The following is a 21533-nucleotide window of genomic DNA, read 5'->3' as shown; positions in this document are numbered from 1 at the left end:
ATAACCTGGCATTATTTCAAACTTTTTCAGAAACTCATTTCACCGCCTACCTAAATTATCTTCATCTTGATCACAAATAAGTTTGGCATAATTAGCTGGTTTAATTCTTAAGAGAGAAATGTTTCATATGCATCTTCTGCAGAAAGCATCAAAGAGACTATTAACATTTGCTTATATTGGATTAAGTCCTTCTGGTGTCTGGAAAGGCAGGGGATGGATATCATCTCACCTTAAAAATATATTTCACATGAATATTATTGCAGGGGATATCTAATTTTTCAAGTAATTTCAGAGTTTTTTCTAGGTTAATTTTTCCGCCTTTAAAGTCATCCCGAATCATCATCAAAAACCACGTATGAAGCACACAAAAATAGGTTAAGGAAATTCTCACAAAAAGTCACTAAGTACTTAAAAGAAATGTGTGATCTGTCTTCAGCTTAATGTACTTATTTAGAGGAGCATTTTCTACTTAAATCAAAAATAATTCAATGCTTAATCATATTTAAAAAGGCAAAATAAAGTATATAATAGTCTATAAGACATCAAAAATTAAAGCCCATAGCATATTAAAAAGTACAGGAAAAATAAAAAAAAAGTTGAGAAATTAGGTTACGATGGAAGATACGGTCCACTGAGAGAAAAGATGGCCTGAGAAGAAAAGAGACTTGCTCTCCCTTTCCTGTGACCTCTTTGAGCTTCAGTTCTTTCATGTGAAATAAAGTAGGTAAATCAATACTATAGGAAGGTGGGGTGCCCTGAACACAGTCTCTGCTATCGAAAGTTCAATAAATAGTAGCCATATCTGATACACTAATATTAGGTAATGTGTTATTACCACACATTAGTTAAATGTCCAGTTTACACACAGTTCAGGAAAGCAACATTATAAGTTTCATAACTAGGATTAAAAATGCCATTATGACAAATTATAAACAAATACACTTCAACAAAAGAAATACAATTTTTAAAAAAATGGCATGGTGAGTATATATATGGTGTTAAAGAGAAAACTAAAATAATCAAGCTTACTTATTATATAAGGTAAACTTCAAAAATAGGGCATTGCAGTTTGAAAAATGAAGGTTGAGAGGAATGCATAGCACAGTCTACACCTCCAAAAGTTATTTGCAGAAATTATTCAAAAAATCCACTCAATTTCAGATTGTTAGAGCTAATGAGGGACCTTAAATTTAATATCTACGAGCTAATATGGTAACGTCGATATACTTATAGTAAAAAGATACAGGAAAGATAAACTCTGTAAAGCTGAGGACAGATATGAAAAGGAGTTTATACTTAAATAAGAAGAACTTAAGTTCAGGACTCTTCAAAAAGAATAATAATCAAATAAAGGAAATAAATCAAGAGAAAAAGGAGGAAAGAGGACTAGAAAGGACTTCTGAGTGGATATCTCTCCATATTTTCATGACCTCTTGTTCCGTCTCTTGTCACGTAGCGGTCTCCCCTTTAGGTGCTGTCATGGGCTCCAAATAGAGTGAACTACCAGACGTGCATCGGTGCTTTGTAGTGCTGCCGCTCCCTTTCTGGAGAAAAAGCAGAGAACAATGGTTTGTGGCCTTTGTTCTCTGGAGTCTGCACACACCCATTATCCTGCATTTCACTGCCCTTGAAAGTTCCTGGCTTCTTGTCTATGTTTCGATCATCTCCAGATCTTTATTGTTTATAAACACAACATCCCTGCTGTCTGGACTTTTACCATGAATTGCCATCCTCTCTGGTTTTATTTTTACAATTTAGTTTAGCCCCTTCAAACCTTTCATTGTAACATGCCCATCGCGGCTTTGGGGCCCCTCTGCAGAAGGCCTGACCCTCAAGCAAGGTGGTTTGGTCTCCACAGTCTGAAGTGCTGCTAAACAGTGCCTAGAAATCCTGGGTTGCTTCTTTATCTCTTGACAGCAGACAGTGCACACGGAGACACTGCTTTGGATGAAGGCTCTTCAGGAAGCCAAGTTTCTTAAACTCTTCTAAATAATTTCCTCTGGTTAGCTGAGCACATAGCTGGCAGGTGACTGTCATGATTTCCTTTGGGTCTGGACACCATTGTGATCTCATTATGAGTTCCACAGGTCACCAAGAAATCTCCTTTATGACTTCATCAGGAGCCAGACATTGCCAGACAACCAGTTTTCATGGTTAGACACAGTAATTTTCAGCTTGCTGTTTAACACCTTGATGAGAAATTGTCTCATGGAATGTTATCTCATCCGCTGAACACTTCATTTCAGAAGCTTTGCTTCTGCTGCCACCAAACATGTCAATTGCTGTTCTGAGTAGGAAAGAGAAAGAAAAAGCAATTCACAGACTGTTGATTCAGGCTCCTCCTGGGGAATTTGTAAATGCCTTTGATGACCTTTGTCTGCTTATCCGTGATGAAAAACTTATGTACTATCAAGGTGAGTGTGCAGGACACCAACACTGCAAAAAATATTCTGTCCCACTCTGCATTGATGGAAATGCAGTCCTCTTGTCTCACCACAATGTAGTGGGTGACTACCGATTTTTTGACTACCAAAGCAAACTCTCCTTCAAATTCGACCTGCTTCAAAACCAGCTGAAAGACATCCAAAGTCATGGTATCATTCGGAATGAGACAGAATACCTGAGAACTGTTGTTCTGTGTGCCTTAAAACTGTATGTGAATGATCACTATCCAGCAGGAAATTGCAATGTACTGAGAAAATCTGTTAAAAATAAGGAGTTCTTGATAGCTTGCATTGAGAATCACAACTATAATTCAGGAGACTGCTGGAATGGCCTTTGGAAATCCAAATGGATTTTCCAAGTAAACCCATTTCTAACTCAAGTAACAGGAAGAATTTTTGTGCAAGCGCACTTCTTCAAGTGTGTGAACCTTCATATTGAAATCTCGAAGGATCTGAAAGAAAGCTTGGAAGTGGTTAATCAAGCTCAACTGGCTCTAAATGTTTCTAGGCTTGTGGAAGAGCAAGAGAACAGATTTCAAGTTGCAGTCTTAGAAGAATTACAGGAGTTATCAGATGAAGCTCTGAGAAAAATTCTACGAAGAGATCTTCCAGTGACCCGCACTCTTATTGATTGGCAGCGGATACTCTCTGATTTGAATCTGGTGATGTACCCTAAATTAGGATATGTCATCTATTCAAGAAGTGTGTTATGTAACTGGATAATATAAAGGATTTCTCCTGGTAATATTGTGTTTTTATGGGGTGTTCTTTTTGTAATATTGAGAAGCCAGTAGAGAGATGTCTGTGACTTAGTAAATGTGAGTTTAAACTAGGGAGGAGTATAATAATTTTAGTCAGGAAATACTTACCAGTAAGTGAAGAAAGGAAAGACATAAATGTGTTTCATAATTTCAACCATCATAAAGATGGAAATATTTATTTGAACCTAAAATAGTTTTAGGGAACGTGGCATCTCAGAAGTGGCATAGAGGTGACCTGGGTTAATCATGTGTGTATGTCTAGGATTACTTCTGATTTTCTTTGGAACTAGAGAAGGAATGCAAATGAAAGTCACTGAAAACAATGCATAAAATTCAATTCAGTCTACACCAACACCAAAAATATGCATTTCAATAAATGGCATTAGGTCTGATGTCCCATAAAACTGAGTGATATCAAAAAAAATCTAGCTCAGGTTAAGGACTATTATTAACTTGCATATAGTGCTACCCAACAGATACAAGAAATGGAGATTTGAGGCTTTTCTAATAACTGATATGGTCTTCAAAAAAATCAATGGATAGACAAAGGCTGATATCTCAAGCTTATATAGTCAAGCTTTTCTGACATTATCAATATAAGCATTTATAAGTACTTCATTCTAGTTACCCTGTGCTAAGTGAATTTGCACAAAATTTCCCATCACTGGATTTGTACAAGTAGTAACCCCAATGTACTTGAAGCTAAGCACTCAAGTGGTTTAATTCATCTAGACATAGAATAAGGTCCATCTACTGGCTCCCATCATAACCTCTAGAATGAATGACTCTTTGTGGATGCCTGTCTCATTAAGAACTGTGAACTCTACAACGATGGAAGCAAGCATTCTGGTTAGAAGATACCCCCAAAGGAAGTGGAATGGGGTGGGGATGGGGGACTTCTGTTTTCTAATCAAATCAGATTACTTAAACAGTCACCTACCACCATATTTGGCAATGTTATTAGCCACATGTGACTGTTCTCAAAGAACAGTAAATATATGCCTCTCTGCTAAGATTGCTGAACAGCACTACATAGGTCCTATCCCTCAACACTGACTTATCTGGGAAGCAAAGAACTTTATGTATTGGGTTCATACAATTCAGAAAAGGTCTAATACTGCTTAATAAGCACTGGCTTAGACAAGACCCTATACAAGATCTCTTCCCCAATGGGCATTCCTTAGAAGGTCTCAGGAAAAGTACCAAGGGTTTATCTTTAAAAACACACAATTAGGGCTCTCCCTGGTGGTGCAAAGGGTTAAAGCGCCACATTAGGAAGCTCTCCGAAGACACTGCAGCATGAGTTCTATCCCCGGCCAGGAAGCTGACCCACATGGCATATCAGACCTCTCCTGACCCACCCTCTGCTCCCCTAAACAGTGTACTTTGTCAATCTGCCTGTTCTGCTCTGTCTCTGGTGAATGCTCTCACCCACTACATTTCTGGCCTGTACCCCAGTTATGTAAGAAATAAATAAATCTTTAAAAACACACTCACTTATACAAATTATAGGGGAGAAGGGCCCCAGGGACTGTGATAGAGGATTACAGTGCTTTGGTAGTAGCTGTAAAGAAGAGGTATAAACTCGCACCCTCAGTCAGTATAGTAAACCAATGTTATCTCAATAAAAATACAATTTAAAGATAAACATAAAGTTAAAAATATGTGAAGTCAAATTCCCAGAACCCAATCTCTGATTCTGAGTAAGTCAGGAAATCTACGTTTTAATTATCAGCAATGATTCTGATGCAAGGGGTCTTCAAGCCACATTTTAAAAACATTGCCCTAGCCATAAAGTAATACATGCCTGCTTTCTATATACTTAGTCATTTCCTATAAAACCTATTTCCCAATGAAAGCCATTTCTGCTACTTCACTCAATTCATTCTACACAGACTAAGGACAGGCCTTCTTTATCTGTCATGGAAAAAAGATAAGAAAAATCTTTCTAAAGAAAAGCAGCAAAGATCTTGTGCCTTCAACCAGTGTAAATAAAGAAAAGCAGCAAAGAAAATGAAAGCCAAGTGCTCTCAAGTCACTAAAATATGTCCATCTTACAAATCATTCTGCAGAAATTTGAATATTGTAGTTACAGGTTAAAATGTTGGTTTTTCAGATCATTTCAGAATAGGCCTAAAGGTAGTTTATAGAACAATCAGAGAGACATCTGGTTCCCATTTTGACAGAGTTTTTAAAAAAGTGTTGATTTTTTTTTATATAAAAGTCACATGTATAAGTCACAGAGATTATAAAGCATTTTGACCTATTTCTTTCCATCCAATTTTTCAAAATACCTTTAATTATTTAGAACATATAGCAGGCTCTCCCTGTGGCGCAGTGGGTTAGGACGCAGCACTGCAAGCGAGCCACTGCTGCTTCAGTGCGAGTTCAATCCCCGCCCCAGAAGTGATCCACGTGGTGCAGCAGACCTCTCATCACCGCCCGCTGCTCCCCTCGACAATGTGCTTCATCATTCTGCCTGTTCTGCCCCCTCCTCTGTCTCTGGTGAGTCCTCTCACCACCCCTGTACCTGTGGCCTGTACCCCAGTTCTGTATGAATAAATAAAATCTTAAAGTATATATGTGGGGGGCGGGGAGCTGTAGCATATATCATTCTTCATTTTTGTACAGTATATGCTTTTCAACTCGGTTGTAGTCCCCATGAAATTCCCACCACCAATTCACCTGTGCACCATCACCATAGTCCCTTGTGCTCTTCCCACCCTTGTTTCTACCCTATTCCCCTCTCTCACCACCCCAGAATGTCTCCAGTTTATAGTTTGCTGATTTTAGTTTTTACTTTATTACAAGTATTTTTTCCTGATCCCTTACACTGCCCCTATGAGTGAAATATATATATATATATATATATATACATATATATAAACATAAAGCATATAAAATTTTGAATCCTGTTTTTTAGCATAGCTTTATGTAAACATGCCCCATGTCATTAAAATTCCTTGAGCACATAATTTTAATTATTTATGAGATTTTCATATTACTCATAATATCACAAGACAACCATTTTCCTATTTATAGATAATTTAAATTTTTATGTCTCTTATTGATTATGCTATAGTGAGAATCGCTGAACATAAAACACACATTATAGATTATTTCCCTTCAGGTAAATTCCCTAAAATTGCATATTGAAAAGACGTGAACATATTAATGTTCCTAATACATATTGCCTAAATTCCAGGAAAAAAAAAGGAACAATTTTCAATCCCATCAGTAGCATTAGACAGTGTCTAGTTCACCACAGGAATCTTGGCGATATTAAATACCACATTATTTTTGGATGGGCAACAACAAACCTGAAAACAATACAAACAAATTTTAAAAGGAATTTCATTACTTATGCCAAACTATACCCAAAATATTCCAAATGATATTATTTTCTTTTATGGAGGCTGAACTTCTCCAGTTACTATTTCTTCTCTATATTTATCTCCCACAGGCACACATGTGTATGCACACACACAATGCTATATTTAGACATAACTATGAATACACACACACACACACACACACACATACCTAGGCAGATGCACAGACACAGAAATTGCTTCAGATCCTGAATACTTGGTAACTTTTTTTAATGTTCCAGTGTTTTCTCATCACTGACTCAATTTTTAACAGGTGTAAATTCTCTTAGAATTAGGATCTTTTCTACTCCATGTATCTAGTCCCTTTTATCTGTCATAAAGTAGACATTGAATGGAATGCTAAATGATTGAATGAATAAACAAGAATAAAATAAAGACATGGTGGGTTTAGTTGGTCTTAAGATTTTTGTAAACCGTCATTACCTGGTGACCTGTAGGAACTCTGTAATTCCACTGCAGAAACCTAAGACTGATGTTGTAACCTCTCATTTTCTAAGACTGTTCAAGATATTGATTATATTCTGAATTTACAATTGGCCACCTCTTGCTCTGATTAAGAAAACAAACTTTTCTTTTACTCCCAAGTCAAATAGCATTTCTTCCACCAAGTTTAAGAAAATCAAATATTTCAAAAGTCAAATCTTTATTTCAACTTTCCATGTTACTCTTTCAAAGATTTTCTGCCTTTTCCCACAGGAAGTTATTAGAGAGGGGTCATAAAAGGAGCATATCATGTTCTAAAGAAGCAGAGTTCCATGGGGGGAAATACACCCTTCAGCTTTCTTCTGTGTCGTGGTAAGTCCCTGCTTCTAAGATGCTCTAGCTTAACTTGCCTTGCGATTGAGGCAGGCTTCAATTTTTTCTTTGGTTTAAACCTTCAGTATAGTGTGCAAGCCAACTATTCCCTTTTTTATGTCACATGGTTCTGGCATAATTAAATGATCTCCATGTACATTAGAAGTATATGAAGATCCTTTCCCAAAGCTGATTAGATTTTAGTGAATTAACATAATAAGTATTTGACGTCACTGTGACTCAGCCCTTGTTACTGCTTTATCTCACCTTGTTAATATTCTCATCAAGACACAGCTCTTGGATTTTGGCCTTTCACTTGGATAATTTCAGCATTATGTAGGGTATACTGAAAGAATGGGGCCCTCCTAGTCTACTGCTTCTTAGATTTTAGTGAAAGCTATCTCAACTCCACACGAATCACTGGTCTCTCACTTCTGATGAGCAATCCATTTATTCTACTCTATTCACTCCCATAGCCTTCTTCATGATATGCTTTCACATTTTTTATTCTATTTCTTATTATTCCTTCATTTGGTAAACTACTTTATACCTTCACTAAAAAAGACACATGCTTTTTAAAAAAGATCTTATAGCTTCCTAACTTGCACTCAAAACTATTTGTATTTTCTTCTCCTTACAAATAATCTCTACATAAGGCTATATTCCTTTCCAAAACTAGCTTCATCCTGTGCATTTGATTTTAAATCCTTGATCTTTTGTGAACAGCTCTGGATCCATCAGTTCCACTTTCATTGCTGACTCCTCACTCCCTCCACCTGAGCTTGGCTCTTCTCTGCTGTCAAAAAATATACTCAGTTCCAAGTATTCTAAAATATCTTCCCTAAAAATTTCTCAGGTCCCTTCACAAGGGAATTTTACAAAAGATTATTATATTCTAAATTTTTTCTGCTTCCTTCTCACTTAATATTTTCTTAAAGGAATGGACTTAATTAAGAACCTGCTATGTTCTAGGCATTCTACCAAGCAATTTAGCCTGCCTCATTGAATCCTTGTAAGAATCATACAACAGGGAATTACTTATACAGCTTGGGAAACTAAGAATATTCTTAAGTAACTCTGCCAAATTGACACAGCTGGTAAGTGACAGAACTGGGATTCCAATTCAGGTCTGCCACACTTCAAAACTCCTGCCCTTTACACTGGATCATGCTGCCTTAAGTTTGCACCTTCTGGCTTCCAGTGAAAGTCTAATGGAAATCTATTCTCAGTAGTTTTGATATCTTAATTGTTCATTCCAGTGGCTTTCCCTCATTTACCACCTTGGAGCTTGATAATATCTTCATACTGATAAACTTATTTCCTTCTCTAGTTCCTTATCTTCTGCCACTGTACCCCAATCTCCCCAAACTTTAGTTCTTTATCCTCTTTACTTTACTATCCTCATTCACCAAGGTTTTCAGCAACCACCTCATTCTTCAGAATATTCAGGTACAACATAAAGGGAAGGCTCCAATATTCATCCCCAGCCTTATGACTAAGTAGTTTTCCCAAAACAATAACTTTTGCAATTTATGCATCTTTTTTCCCTCTCCTTATCTTGTGATTTATTTTTCTCTTTTTTTGTCATTACACCTGTCATAAACAATATATTCTAGGATATAACCTTGAGAGATATGTTCTGTCAGAATAACTTTGCATTAACATCTCCCAGTTAACTTGATCTTAAAGGGCACTTTGCCCTTGGGCCACACTCCCCCTTTATCCCTACAACCTGATTCACCCATGCTTTATAAGTAAAAAAGAGATATCTAACAAACAACCGATAACTCTGATCAACTTGACATTGGGATTCATTTACACAATTCTATTATTACCTACTTACTCAAGCAATAAATGTGTCAACATTTCCAAAATTAAGCTCAACTTTCCTGCCTTTCTCTCCCTCAAGCAAACTATACTTCCTTCTTTATTACTTTTAGAAGAAATATCTTGTGATTAAGTCAAGGACAAAACTTCAGGACTCCTTATTTTTCTATTTCCTAAAATCCAGAGTCATCAAGTCTTTTTCACTCTGTCCCTGCAAGTATTTATCTTATTTATTTTATTTGTCACTTTATTAATAGTATTTGTTACTTTTCACTTACCAAGTTTTCTAACTGGTCCAGCCTTTCTCTTCTTTTTTGAACTCAATCTAATCTATGAAGTGCTGCCAGACTCATTTTCATGAACCTTAACTGATTAATTCACTGACGTTTCACTCTTAAACAATTTTTAAAAAACAACTATTGATGAGGGTGTACATTTCAAATTCCCAGCTTAACACTCCAACATCCTACATGATCAGAGAACCTTTTTCCCATGCATCTATTTTGACTAACTTGAATTTCCACAACTTTTCCCAAGAAAAATGTTCAAATTTCTTCACTAGAAATGCTCTCTACATTTCTTAAATGGAACACAATTTAACTCCAAGAAATTGATATTTGTTCATCTAATTTGAATATTAGTTCTGCTTTTCTTAATAAACTAAGGAAAAGATTTGTGTGTCATTCCTATACAATGTTGGTAAATCTATAAAATTTTTCATTGGAATAATTGTTTTAGTCTTGATTCTACCAATTACAACTTTTGTGGTATTAGGCAAGGTTAAAATAGGTGGCTTTTTAAAAATATTCAATTATACCATTGTTAAATGCAACACTAAAATGAGACCATAAGTTGTACATCAATAAATCTGCATAGCTAGCAATATGCTTTACAGATGACACATAAGCAATAAACAGCTAGTGCATGAATAAATTTCCATGAAAGAAAGTTTCTATAGTTTCTCACATTGACCACAGCCAAAGAGGCAGCAAATCCTAAGATAAGAGAAGGGCTCTTATTTACAAAATCCTCTGTGTTACAAGGATAGCTTTGCATATTTAAAGATCTTTCATAGGGTTTGGTGCATAATAAGAATATAATTTCCACATGGTATTATTTCCTGGAAAATGTATTCTTGATGTCTTATTATATGCAAGAAGACATAGATCCCTTAAGGAGAATCCAGAGAAAGATTTGTGCTCCGAATTTATTTATTCCCAGTAGGAAAGATGACAAATACAAATTGCCTAGTACAAAAACAGTATAATGAAGGGATTATCTACAAGGATATAGGAATATAAGGGACAGTAGAAGAGCATGAGAGCAAATCACATTTTAGGTCAAGGTTGGGAAGTAGTCACTAGGATGCAGAAAGGGTAATCAATATAACAGGCGACCCAAAGAAGAGCTGTAATCTGTGGAGATACCAACCCAGTCTGAGAAGACACCTCAGGAAAAGAACCAAGGGCACAAATGTTCTACTCTTTCTCTAATCTTCCATCAGTGCAAACCTAAGCAAGAACCTCAGGAAAAATAAGCCCAATTATCATATTCCATACACACCAGCCTCCCACAACCAATGGGAATGGAAAAGTGAATCTGGAAGGACAAATCAAGAAGATACTAAGCATTATTCATTCATGTGAAAGTAATTTCTAATACCTTACAGTAATTTTGTTTTAGTTAGTTGAAAATTTGACATTCACTAAGTATTTGTCAGCCTTTTATTCATTTAGAAATTCATTAGATAAATATATCTGTAGCACTAAATAAATGATGTTTTTGAGATGATTTCAAGAAACCTCTGTATATTGTGCTCCATTTTAGCTGCCTGAGAAGTACAGCCTCTTCTAAATAATAAATGTGACAGTTTTCCTGAATTAACTTTATTACATATATATAATGTTTATCAAAATGTTCTTATCTCTCTGATCCTTTCTGATTTTTATTTTAGAATATGTGAAATACCTTTATTTTGCAAGTACCATTTTCATATTCCAATTGCATATGAATAAAGACTTTATGATATGAATAGGACTTACTAATTGGATAGATTCATTTTTTCATTCCCTAGGAATGTGCCCTGTGACCCTACTAGCATGCAAATTAAGCCCTCTGTTGATGGAATAAGAGAATAAAGAAAGAGGAAAATTCAAAACAACCATACAGGAACAATATCCCAATGTTTCTTAGTGAATATTTCCCATGTCTACTTCAGTATTTTTTTAATATACCTCAATTTTGAGTAAGTATTCTTTAATCCAGTGATTCAAATTCTTCTTCATTCATAAAACAATAAAGAAATATTAGGACTCCTTTGACAAGCTATTACATAGATAACTAATGCATAAAGTTCAAGATGGGTTGTAGTGTTTATCTGAAATTAAATAAGCCATGTGTGGCACTAGTAGTCGTAAGTCAAACTGATCTCTTCCAAATTACCAGAAATCCTTGTAGAGTGCTATAATACCCAGTGGCAAGAACTTAATAAATGGAAGAAGAAAATGGAAGGAACTTTGTTGGAAATACCAGTAATTCCACACACGTCTATTCACAGGGAATTTGATTATGGAATATATGAGTTGATGTCATTTTGGAGCTAGTGCAGGGTCCCTGGGTTCATTCTGGGAAAGGTTTGCCACAGCTCCCCTTTCAGAGGCAAGCAGCGAATTCCCCAGGTGAGTTTCTCCACAAGACAGAGACATTCGTTATAAGAGAAAAGAACAGAAGAGTAAAGGACAGTTGCATAAGTACAAGGGCAGGCAAGAAGAGTTGCCCCAAAAGGGACAGGTTTGCTGAGAGAGACCTGCATGGTTGCAGGCAGGCAGCCTTAGGAGAGCTGCCTCTGCTAAGAGAGTCCTGGCTGGTACAGGTCATGGGCAAGCTGCTGCTCTGCTGAGGAAGACAGTGGGTGGGAAGGAGCCGCCTCCATAGTCACAGGTGGGCAGGACCTGGTGAGTGCAGAAACTGCACTTAGATAGTCCTTTTCTCTTTGGGAGGGGCTCATTCCTTTATGGAGTGGCCTGTTAGCTGCTGATTTTGAATAACTATGTGGAATCCTAAAGGGCACAGAGATTTTACAAGGGTCCAGTCTCTGTGTATTTACCCTCAGGTCTTATACATGCCTGGGCCTTAGGAATTGTGATAAGGCACTAAGGGTCTTGGTTTCTATGACTGGATTAATGGTCATATTAATCCCTTCTACCCTCATCTCCTTGTGTCAGTCAGGTTTTAACCTTGTGATGTCTTATTCAGGTTTCCTACTCTTTTCTTACATCAAGTTAATTGCTTTATCTTATCTTGGCCAGGATATATTTCTGATCCACTTGCCAAGATTCATAGTTACTGTTCATTCATTTCATCCAGGGAAATCTACATCAATCTATCAATACCTTATAGGACAATCTGATTTAGCTACTCAACTCTTTCAAATTTTTATGCAAAATATTTTCACTGCCCTGTTAGGAATTCTATTCCTTTTTACCTTCCCATCTCTCAACATATCCTTTTAAATTATTTTTCAAGTAATAGTTCTTATACATGTATGCCTTAAAGAAAAGGATCTTATCTCCTTCACTTGGTGATTCCATTATAGTCTGGAAAATAGTGAATTTTGTGTAGATAATTGAATGGAAGATATTTGCTATTTTCTTTATTGGATATCTTTTCCTCTAAATATTTTAATTACCAAAGCATTAGGAGGTGAATGTCAGACTGAAAATGCAGAGAGAAAAGATGAACTAAAGTCCTGAAAAAAGTGTCTGGATTCCATTGTCAAATATGTTTGCTATCCATAATTAAATGTAACTAATTACAATTTGAAACACTAAATTATATATCCAGTGTAAACAAGGATCAAGAGGAAATAATGTTTCTATCTTCAGCCTAAGTTACAGAAAATAATTCAAAATGCATGCTCCTGAAAGAGCAGTCCGCCCCCCCACCACCACCACCACTACCAAAAAGAGGTGCACAAGTTAAAATAAGTTAGGTCTTTTAGGGCTAAATTAAACCATTCAGCCATATATGTCCTAGTATAGGAAAGTACTTTACCATGTAAAAGGCCCACCTAAAACAAACAAAACCAACTCAATTAATTGAGAGTTAACCATTAATTGAGAGTTAACCAGAAATCGTCCCTGAATCTTCTTCCCTCTACCAATCACATCTAATTTATATGCAAGTTTGTGAGTTTGACTTTCAAAAGAACAGTTGTCTACTTCCTTCATGTTTATAATCACCCTGTGCCTGTCTCACAGGAGAGCATATGTTCCTACCCTGCAACTCTGCCTCCAGTCAGTCTCTTACAACCATTTCAACAAAGTAGCCAAAATGAGCTTTTAAAATATGTCAACCTCTTTCTTATTCCTAAATGTATCAATGGTTTTAATGTCCTTAAAATTCAATCTTCACATATGAAAATCGTAGACTTTCATTCTCAAACCCAGTCCCTAGGCTCCCTTCTCTTCCTTTTCCAACCAAACTCTACGTGAGGGCCTTTGTGTTTGAAGTGTCCTCTGCCTGAAACTTAACTCCTTCTGTTTTTGTTCTTGTTTTGTGTTTTTTAATCATTAGCTTCTTTCAAACATCACTTTTCTCAAAACTCTCTCGAGAACTATTCCTTCCCAGTGACTTCTCACCACATCACCAATATAATTACCTTCACAGTACTTGTTACCATTAGGACCTTAAGAATTTCTGATGTCCTACTATAGACTACGAAGTCTATGTGGATAGCAACATTTTTTATCTTGCTGACCAGATCATTGGTAAGGCCTAAATAAATGGTCAGCACATAGCAGGGAATAAATATTTGTTGAACAAATATATTTGTTCATGAGGACATCTTTCAAGCAAAACTTACCAACATTCCACAGAGCACATTTTGGAAAAGTCTAGAATACCCTGAAAAATTACTGTTTTACCGAAATCCTTGTATATTTCCAGGGAGTTAAGAATTTCTATTCATGTGCATTGAATAGAAATAACACAAAAGTGGTCAAAATCAATTACAGAATAGTTTTAAGGTTACTAGATAACTATGCATCTACCATGTTAATAAATTTTCTTTAGCCACATGCTACAATTTCTACAAAGAATTCTCCTTTATCTTTAGGGATATCTTTATGATTGATTCCATCCTTGTCTAAAAAATTCATGTTCAAGGTTTCTGGTTGTAAGCCATTTTTCAACTTGAAATAGTTTGAAGAGCTTCATAGTTCTTTCAGCTGTTGTTTCTTTGTGGCTAAGAGAGTACAACCATCAGGTAGCTTTATTTCTTCATTTATAGATCAGAAAACTAAAACAAGGTCCAGAGAATTTTAATTCTTTAGTTCCTCCAAATCATGCAACATTTATACGCTAGTCCAGGTCTAATGTTATTTTTACATTATGCTCTACTTACCTTATTATCCCTAAGTCTCAAGGAGTTTATATATATGAGATGGGACACAAAGGATGAGCTTGAATGCCACCTAATTTCAGAGAAGAAATTCAGACATGTTACTCTTTCCATAAGAATGGAGTGGCCTGATTAGCCATTCATTATGATAGGCATGGCATTAAATGCCAACTTTATTTCCCTTTACCTCCTGATAATAAAAAGAACTCATCCTAACAGAAAATCTTGTCAGTTCCATTCCTGTATATCTTGCCAAATGGCCTATAAGCAGACAGTATCAAAAGAGGAGATGATATGCAACTTAGTACTAAATTAACACTAATGCTCTTATAACTTTCAACATATCTTTTAAAATTATCTTCATGTGGCTGATGAATGGTAAAATTACACAGGTCTTGAGTGGGAAGCTATAAAGAAGAAAAGTAAATCTTATCCTTCTTCTGCTAATGCACATACAATCTTATATACGAAGCTGCTTAGCTTAACCAGAGACAGTAACCCTACTAGAAAACTGGGCAAAAAATATAAACAAGCAATTTATAGACAAAAAATCCCAAAGGGCTATGAAAAAATATAAGACAGTCAAATACTGTAAATTAAAACAATCATTAATTTTATGTTCCATCAATAAAAAAGATAAAAATTAGAAATTAATTTAAGTAAATTATGGTAAGGTCGTGTATTTTAAGTGTGTACATCTGTGTGTGTGTGTGTGAGAGAGAGAGAGAGAGAGAAGGAACTCATAAACTGAAAGTAGGAAGCTAGACAAAAAGGACTGTTACCAAAAGCAAACTGTCATCATTTAGTCAAATTAAGCACACGTAAACCACATGGCTTAGCAATTCAGACCTGGGCATATTCCTTCCAAAGTTTTCACACTTGTCTGGAAGAAAAAGAACATGTCTGAGGATGTTCTCTGTGGCAGGAAGTTAGTAACAATTGGAAAGTTCATCACTGATGAGTTAAAAAGGACATGGATTAGGTGCACATGGAGAAGTAGCAAGGATAACAGTGCTGAAGGGAGCAAATATACACAGAGCAAGTTTGTGCATCTTACAAAAGCAATGCTGGATAACAAAGAAAAAGACACAACGCAATTTACATCACAATGGCAAGTGCAGAAATTAAACATAAATGCTCACAAATAATACTCAGTTTTTAAGAACATATTAAATAAAACATTTAGAGTAAGCAAATTAGAACTGTTACCCAAGCAGAACAGGTGAGAGAAAAAAAAGAATAAAAGAAAATAGATGTAGAAAATAGATGAATTAAAAATTGGAACAAAAGAAACAAGGAAACTATAATAGTTATAATAATAACACAAAAAGAGGAAACTAAACAAAAATAAAGCAAAAAAAAAAAACAAAAAAAACACTGAAGAGCAGCAGCGTGAAATTGAATTCATCCCAAAGATGAATTGTGTCTTCCCCTCCTTCCTGGGGAACTGCCCTTCCCTCCCCACTCTTCAGGGAGGAAGCACCACACTTCACTCCAAGCTCGGGTTACTGCGAAAGCTCTGGGACTGGGTAAGACTATGCTCAGGACAATATCAGAAATAGCACTTATATGACTAAAGTTGAATTTCTCAAGATAAGCACAAACTGGAATCGGAAAAGAAAATCTACATCTGTTTTTGTGAAGGAGTTGACTGAAAAAGGAGAGTTTGGATGTCTAGGTTGACACCAGTACTAGTACACTATTTAGGATAGATTTTCAAAGGTCAAGAGTTATAAAAAGGTGTAATGTGCTGCAGGGGAGAAAAGCTCTGCTGCCCCAAAATATGTCTTTTTGGTCAAAAAAAAAAAAAGTTGATGTCATGGGATAGGCTGTGAAGGCGGATTGCTTTTGAAAAAGACATCTACATGGAAACTTCTCTCAGTAAGGATCTCTCCCAAGAAGACCACTTCTCCTCTTCCCTTTTCAAAGGAGAAGGCAAAACTTAAATCTGCATACTTTATCATGCCTTCCTAGAAAATCATCCCTACTGACCTTCTGCTTTCTTCCATCATCCCCCACCTCCCATGTTTCAGCTATGACATGCTATTTAATAGTATATAAACCTGTCTGGTGCATGTTTGATTATTTGCCAGACTATAAGAACTCAGAGAATTACCAGATAATTTCCTTTACACCAAGTCATTCTAAATGATAGATTGGAAAATTAATAATTCTGTCACCAAGTCACTTAACCTATGAAAGTTTGACCATAAAGACATAGTATAGTTTTGCTGTAACTCTCACAAAGTTGTAACAGTTTTCTCTGTTCTAAAACTGCTATGCAGAGGACATAAATTACAGCTTCTCTAGTTTCTCTTTTTCTAATTTTCAACTGTGCTTGTCTACCTCTTGTCTCACCCACTTTCTTAGTAGGGAAAATATTAGCAGAAAGAAAATTCTGAAATATTCATTAACTTTTTTTTTTTAGTTATTATAGTTCAATGACTATGTCAGAAAAAGCAAAACCAAAAGGATGAAATACACTTATCCTTAAGCAAATTATACCTGAAGGAATATAACTATAAAATCATCAGTGGCATGCTTCTAGAAATGACAGTATAACAGAAAAGATACTTTTCAAGTAGGTATTAGAGATGATTTAGTTCCCATTCCAGACAAATGTTTACATTCTAATGAGATTGTGAGGATTCTGTCACAAAGGAAAACTAGTTCAAGACTTGATATCAGACAACTAACTTACATCAACCCCAAGATAAACGACACTGGAGAATATAGTGCATCTGGATAGTTAATACTATAGGAGTAGAAAGTATTACGGTCATTCCTATAGCCAGACTCAAAAGTTTACAGAATAATATTTAAGCATATTATTATTAAAGTACAGTTCTTATACAAAAGGTATTTGGAATGGATACAGTGAAAAATATAATGGAGTCAAAGTAGAATGCAAAAGATTCCTTCCAACTCTTCTGCCATTGCCATCCATCTAAATCAAAAGTCAGAAATCTCTAAATGCTATCTATCCATCAGATAATACTATTTCCCACACAAATGGCTTTCTCCTGAGAAAGCAAACACAGAGACAACCCAAGTGGTGCCAACATAAGCTCCTTCCAAAGGCCTACAAGACAGGGAATATCCAAATGAACATGAATTTACCTACCATTGGTGAACAAAGCATAAACCATAATATGAAAAGTTCTATAACATTAGATGTATGACTTCAAGAGTTTACTTCCCCTCAATTTATCCTATAAGACTTTGTCCTAAAAACACCCCTCAATGAGTAACGATGGAACCTGAAAGGCAATGTGAGCGATAGCTTTCTTTCCCAGGAACTTAAAAATCTTTGTGCGCCAAACAACTATGGCCAAACAACCAAGCCAATCTTTTTAATGGTAAAGGTTAAGGTGTTATCTCACATTCCCTACAATTTGGAGAAAATAATTTTAACAATATTATTGAGAATTTAGTATACTTGGTTTTGTTCCCAAAGACACAAACAATAAAACAAATGAATATTCCCTTCCTGGAAAGAAGAGTTTTGCACTTTGAAATCCTTTATCTGAATTAACATTTTTTTCTGATCCAAGTCAAGAAGTGAATTGAGCTGGCTCATCACAAAGTGACAGGAGATGGTAGATTTTTGTTTTGAAGATAAAAAAAAAAAATGAGGCTAATGAAAGTCTGGCAGAGACACCTCAGCTATTGCTGCCATATGCCAGGCAGGGCCAGGAACGTTGAGAAGACTGCCCAAGCTGCCTGAGGGAGACTTTCCCCTTTCTGTTTTTCTTCTCTACATTGTGAATTCATTCATATCCATTTCATGAAAATAAACTAAGATCCAATTTACAAGAAATAGAAATTTTAAATGTTTCTTTCAATGAAATTAGTGGATGAAATCCTAGACAGCTTATTTTCTATTTTTCTGCTTCATGTAAAGTAAGAATATTTATTTATTTGGTGATATTACATTTATGGAACCTATTCTTTAATTCCAGGCCTTATGTTAGGCCCTAAAAGTGTAATAAGAAACAGGCTACTATTACTGTTCCTGAGTAAGTCCCCACTGAGGAAGAGATACTGACTTGTAAGAAAGAAATTCCATAATAGGTAGAGATATCATCTGGGCACTGAGGGAGAAAAGAAGAAAGTAAGACACTCTCCCTAGAGACGTGAGGAAAAGTTTACATAGTGAATGTTGTCTCTCTCTCTCTCTCTCTCTCTCTCTCTCTCTCTCTCTCTCTCTCTCTCTCTCTCTCTCACACACACACACACACACATAAACACACACACACACCTACCCCAGACGGGTGCTCTGTTTATAACTGTGGCTCCAGCCCCTCACACTAATTCAGGATAACTTTGCATTCATACCTGGTTTTTGCATTCCCTTTACCAATGACTACATCTTGTTACAGCTACATCTCCATAAAGGAGATGCCCCCACTTAATGATAGTTTATGCTGAGCAGCCAGGTGAAGTTCTAGAACCTGGAAGGCAGGGAGACTCAGAAAGAAGAAAGTAGAGTCTTGTTCCTGTGGCCTGACCTGCACCACAGTACTGTGGCGAGAGAGACACAGAAGGAGACTTGTAGAAGAGAAACTTGTAGAAACATGTGGGGAGGCTGACAATGGCAGCTGTTATCTTAATGTGTTTCCTCTTTTTTCCCAGCTTTCTGGGACCTGCTTTGGAACCCCTTTCCTACAGTGCCCCACCAAATGATGCCTTACACTTGTCACAAGCTTTTTAAGCCTCAGAGGTCCCCTTTGGGCCAACCCTGTTTGAGTGGACATGTACCCATGATGGGATAGGTAATTTAGGGGTGTTCTATTGGGAGACTATAATCCTTTCTTCTCTCTATATGCACACTAATCTATTAAAATATCACACTGAGCTGGATGCACATGGATTGCTGGATTCCTTTAGAGCATGTAAGTTTGGGGGTTCCTAGGTACCCCTCAGTTACATGTTAACATTCAGTTGTAACTGCACCTACCCCTTCCCTTTCTAACCCATATAGGGAAAATTTTATTAAAACCACTAGATACTGTATGTTTTGCAGATCACATAAGGTTAGTCTTTGTCAGATATTATTAAATTTTTCTTTTTCAACCTTTTAAAATGATTTTCAAAACCATTCTTATTTGCTCAATGACACACACAAATGGGCCCTCTCTGGTGGCACAATGGGTTAAAACACAGCACCATGAAGCTTGCCACACTGCTTTGTCACTATTTAGTCCCCGGCCAGGGAAGTGACCCACACGGCACAGCAGAACTTTCCTGTCTCGCCTGCTGCTCCCCTTGGCAGTATAGTTTTTCGATCTGCCTGTTCTGCTTGCCACTCTGTCCAGCCTCCATTTTGTTACCTACAGTTCTGGATTCCTAAAGTAAGGTCAGAACTGCCTGGTCATAGGAACCTGACCGTACAAGGTGCCATTCACATCAATTAAGAGCATAAAGCTGAATCACCTTTGGAAGGGTCTGTATCACGAACTATGACCGCGAACTCCTGGGGGAGTTCCACTGACTGACTGATGTATAACAAAGGACCCCAGAAGCTGATCAGTGGAATGCCTTATGGGTAAGATTGAAATTCTGACTGGGGGACTAGGGTACACAGCGATCAGCAGATAAGAAGTACAGTTCTACCCTTCCCTGGCTTCTTCTATTTCCCCCATCTCCTTTTCTTCTTCCCCATACAGTTTATCAGTAAAAAGGTCAGAATCTTGCTCTTGAGCAGTATCCTGCATTATGTATCCTGCTCCATGACTGCCATTTCTTTATCAGTGTGGTGTTGCCCAACACAACATCTGGTGACTCCTCTCACTGCCCCTGCGCCTCTGGCCTGTACCTGAGTTCTGTGTATCAGTTAAAAAAAAAAAAAAAAAACTTTAAAAAAAATAACACACACAAAATAGGTTGTGACTAGAGTTTTGATTTCTAAACACTGCTCCAACCAAAACTGTTTGCCTCACCTGCTCGTCATCGGTGGTAATTCGAGGTAGACTTCCCACTACACATTCTGCAAGCTAACCTTTTTGAGCTTGTTCCTGGGCAGCTTGACTGTGATAACTTGGCAAAGTAACTGAGACTGAAAGACTTAACAAGGGTTTGCTAGACAAAGATAGTGACATGTTTATTTACCCCACCCCAATGACCCTAGAAAATAGATGATGAATCCTCCCAAACTTTTGCTCTCAAAAAGGTTTGTTTCTTCTTGTGTACCAGGAAAGGGTTTGCTGCAAAGAACTACCTTTCCCATACAACTTAAATGAACTCATCGCTCTAGACTTCCAGGAGATTCTCAGGGTTCTCTTGTCAGGGCCAAACACCAACCATAAAAATGTTCATTCTTTGTTATAAATGATGGGCTGAACTGTTTGCTCCCCCAAAAAAAAACTATCTTAGGAGATAAACATTTCTTATTCACTTGATTGACTGAAACGCCCACTGATTACAAAAATCAATTACCTCAACTCATTCCACCTAGAACTCTTTGCTATAAAATCTCAACTAAAATCACCGTGTTAAGATATCTGATCTTTAAATCTGGAGTGCTCTATTATAATACTCTGAGTAAAATCAGTCTCCTTACTTATTCTGTGTTGATATTTCCTTTGAGTGTGAGATGTCTGCAGACTCAAGGAACACAATGCAAGGAACACAAGGCACAAGCCACCAAAATATGAAGTTGCTGCTGCTGTCCAAGAGACATTGCAAGGAAGTCAGATATGCAGGAATGAAGAGTTTGGTATGTAGCCAGAGAGGTGGGCAGTAGAAGAGGCTTCAGCAATAGGCTGGGGTGTTAATGGGAATTCTTTCCATATTAAACCAAGCCTTGAATCTTGAATGTGGAGAAATTCCTGAATTCTTTGTATAGTTTCCTCTAAGAAGAAAGATGTATTGCCACTAGCTAGAGAGAATAGGCCCAGCAATTGGGGTGCAA

The 21533-nt window shown here is 36.7% G+C and overlaps 2 protein-coding genes across 2 annotated transcripts in view; one reads left to right on the top strand and one right to left on the bottom strand.

Annotated features, from left to right (window-relative positions):
• PLCZ1 (phospholipase C, zeta 1) overlaps positions 1-343 on the bottom strand; it is a 35446-nt gene extending 35103 nt beyond the window's left edge. The window contains exon 1 of the mRNA XM_012732820.1: positions 230-343. Coding sequence (XP_012588274.1) covers positions 230-343 — 114 coding nt within the window. The remainder of the gene's footprint in view (positions 1-229) is intronic.
• A 1778-nt stretch (positions 344-2121) lies between these two features.
• On the top strand, positions 2122-3189 carry CAPZA3 (capping protein (actin filament) muscle Z-line, alpha 3). The gene has a single exon (XM_004693236.2). The coding sequence runs from the start codon at positions 2273-2275 to the stop codon at positions 3170-3172; it is 900 nt and encodes a 299-aa protein (XP_004693293.1). The 5' UTR covers positions 2122-2272; the 3' UTR covers positions 3173-3189.
• The last annotated feature ends 18344 nt before the right edge of the window (positions 3190-21533 follow it).

Source organism: Condylura cristata, unplaced genomic scaffold (genome assembly GCF_000260355.1).
Source record: "Condylura cristata isolate star-nosed mole 26May11 unplaced genomic scaffold, ConCri1.0 scaffold00036, whole genome shotgun sequence".
Taxonomy (NCBI): domain Eukaryota; kingdom Metazoa; phylum Chordata; class Mammalia; order Eulipotyphla; family Talpidae; genus Condylura; species Condylura cristata.
The sequence above is the reverse complement of the archived record's forward strand: the minus strand, read 5'-3'. Positions and strand labels throughout refer to the sequence as shown.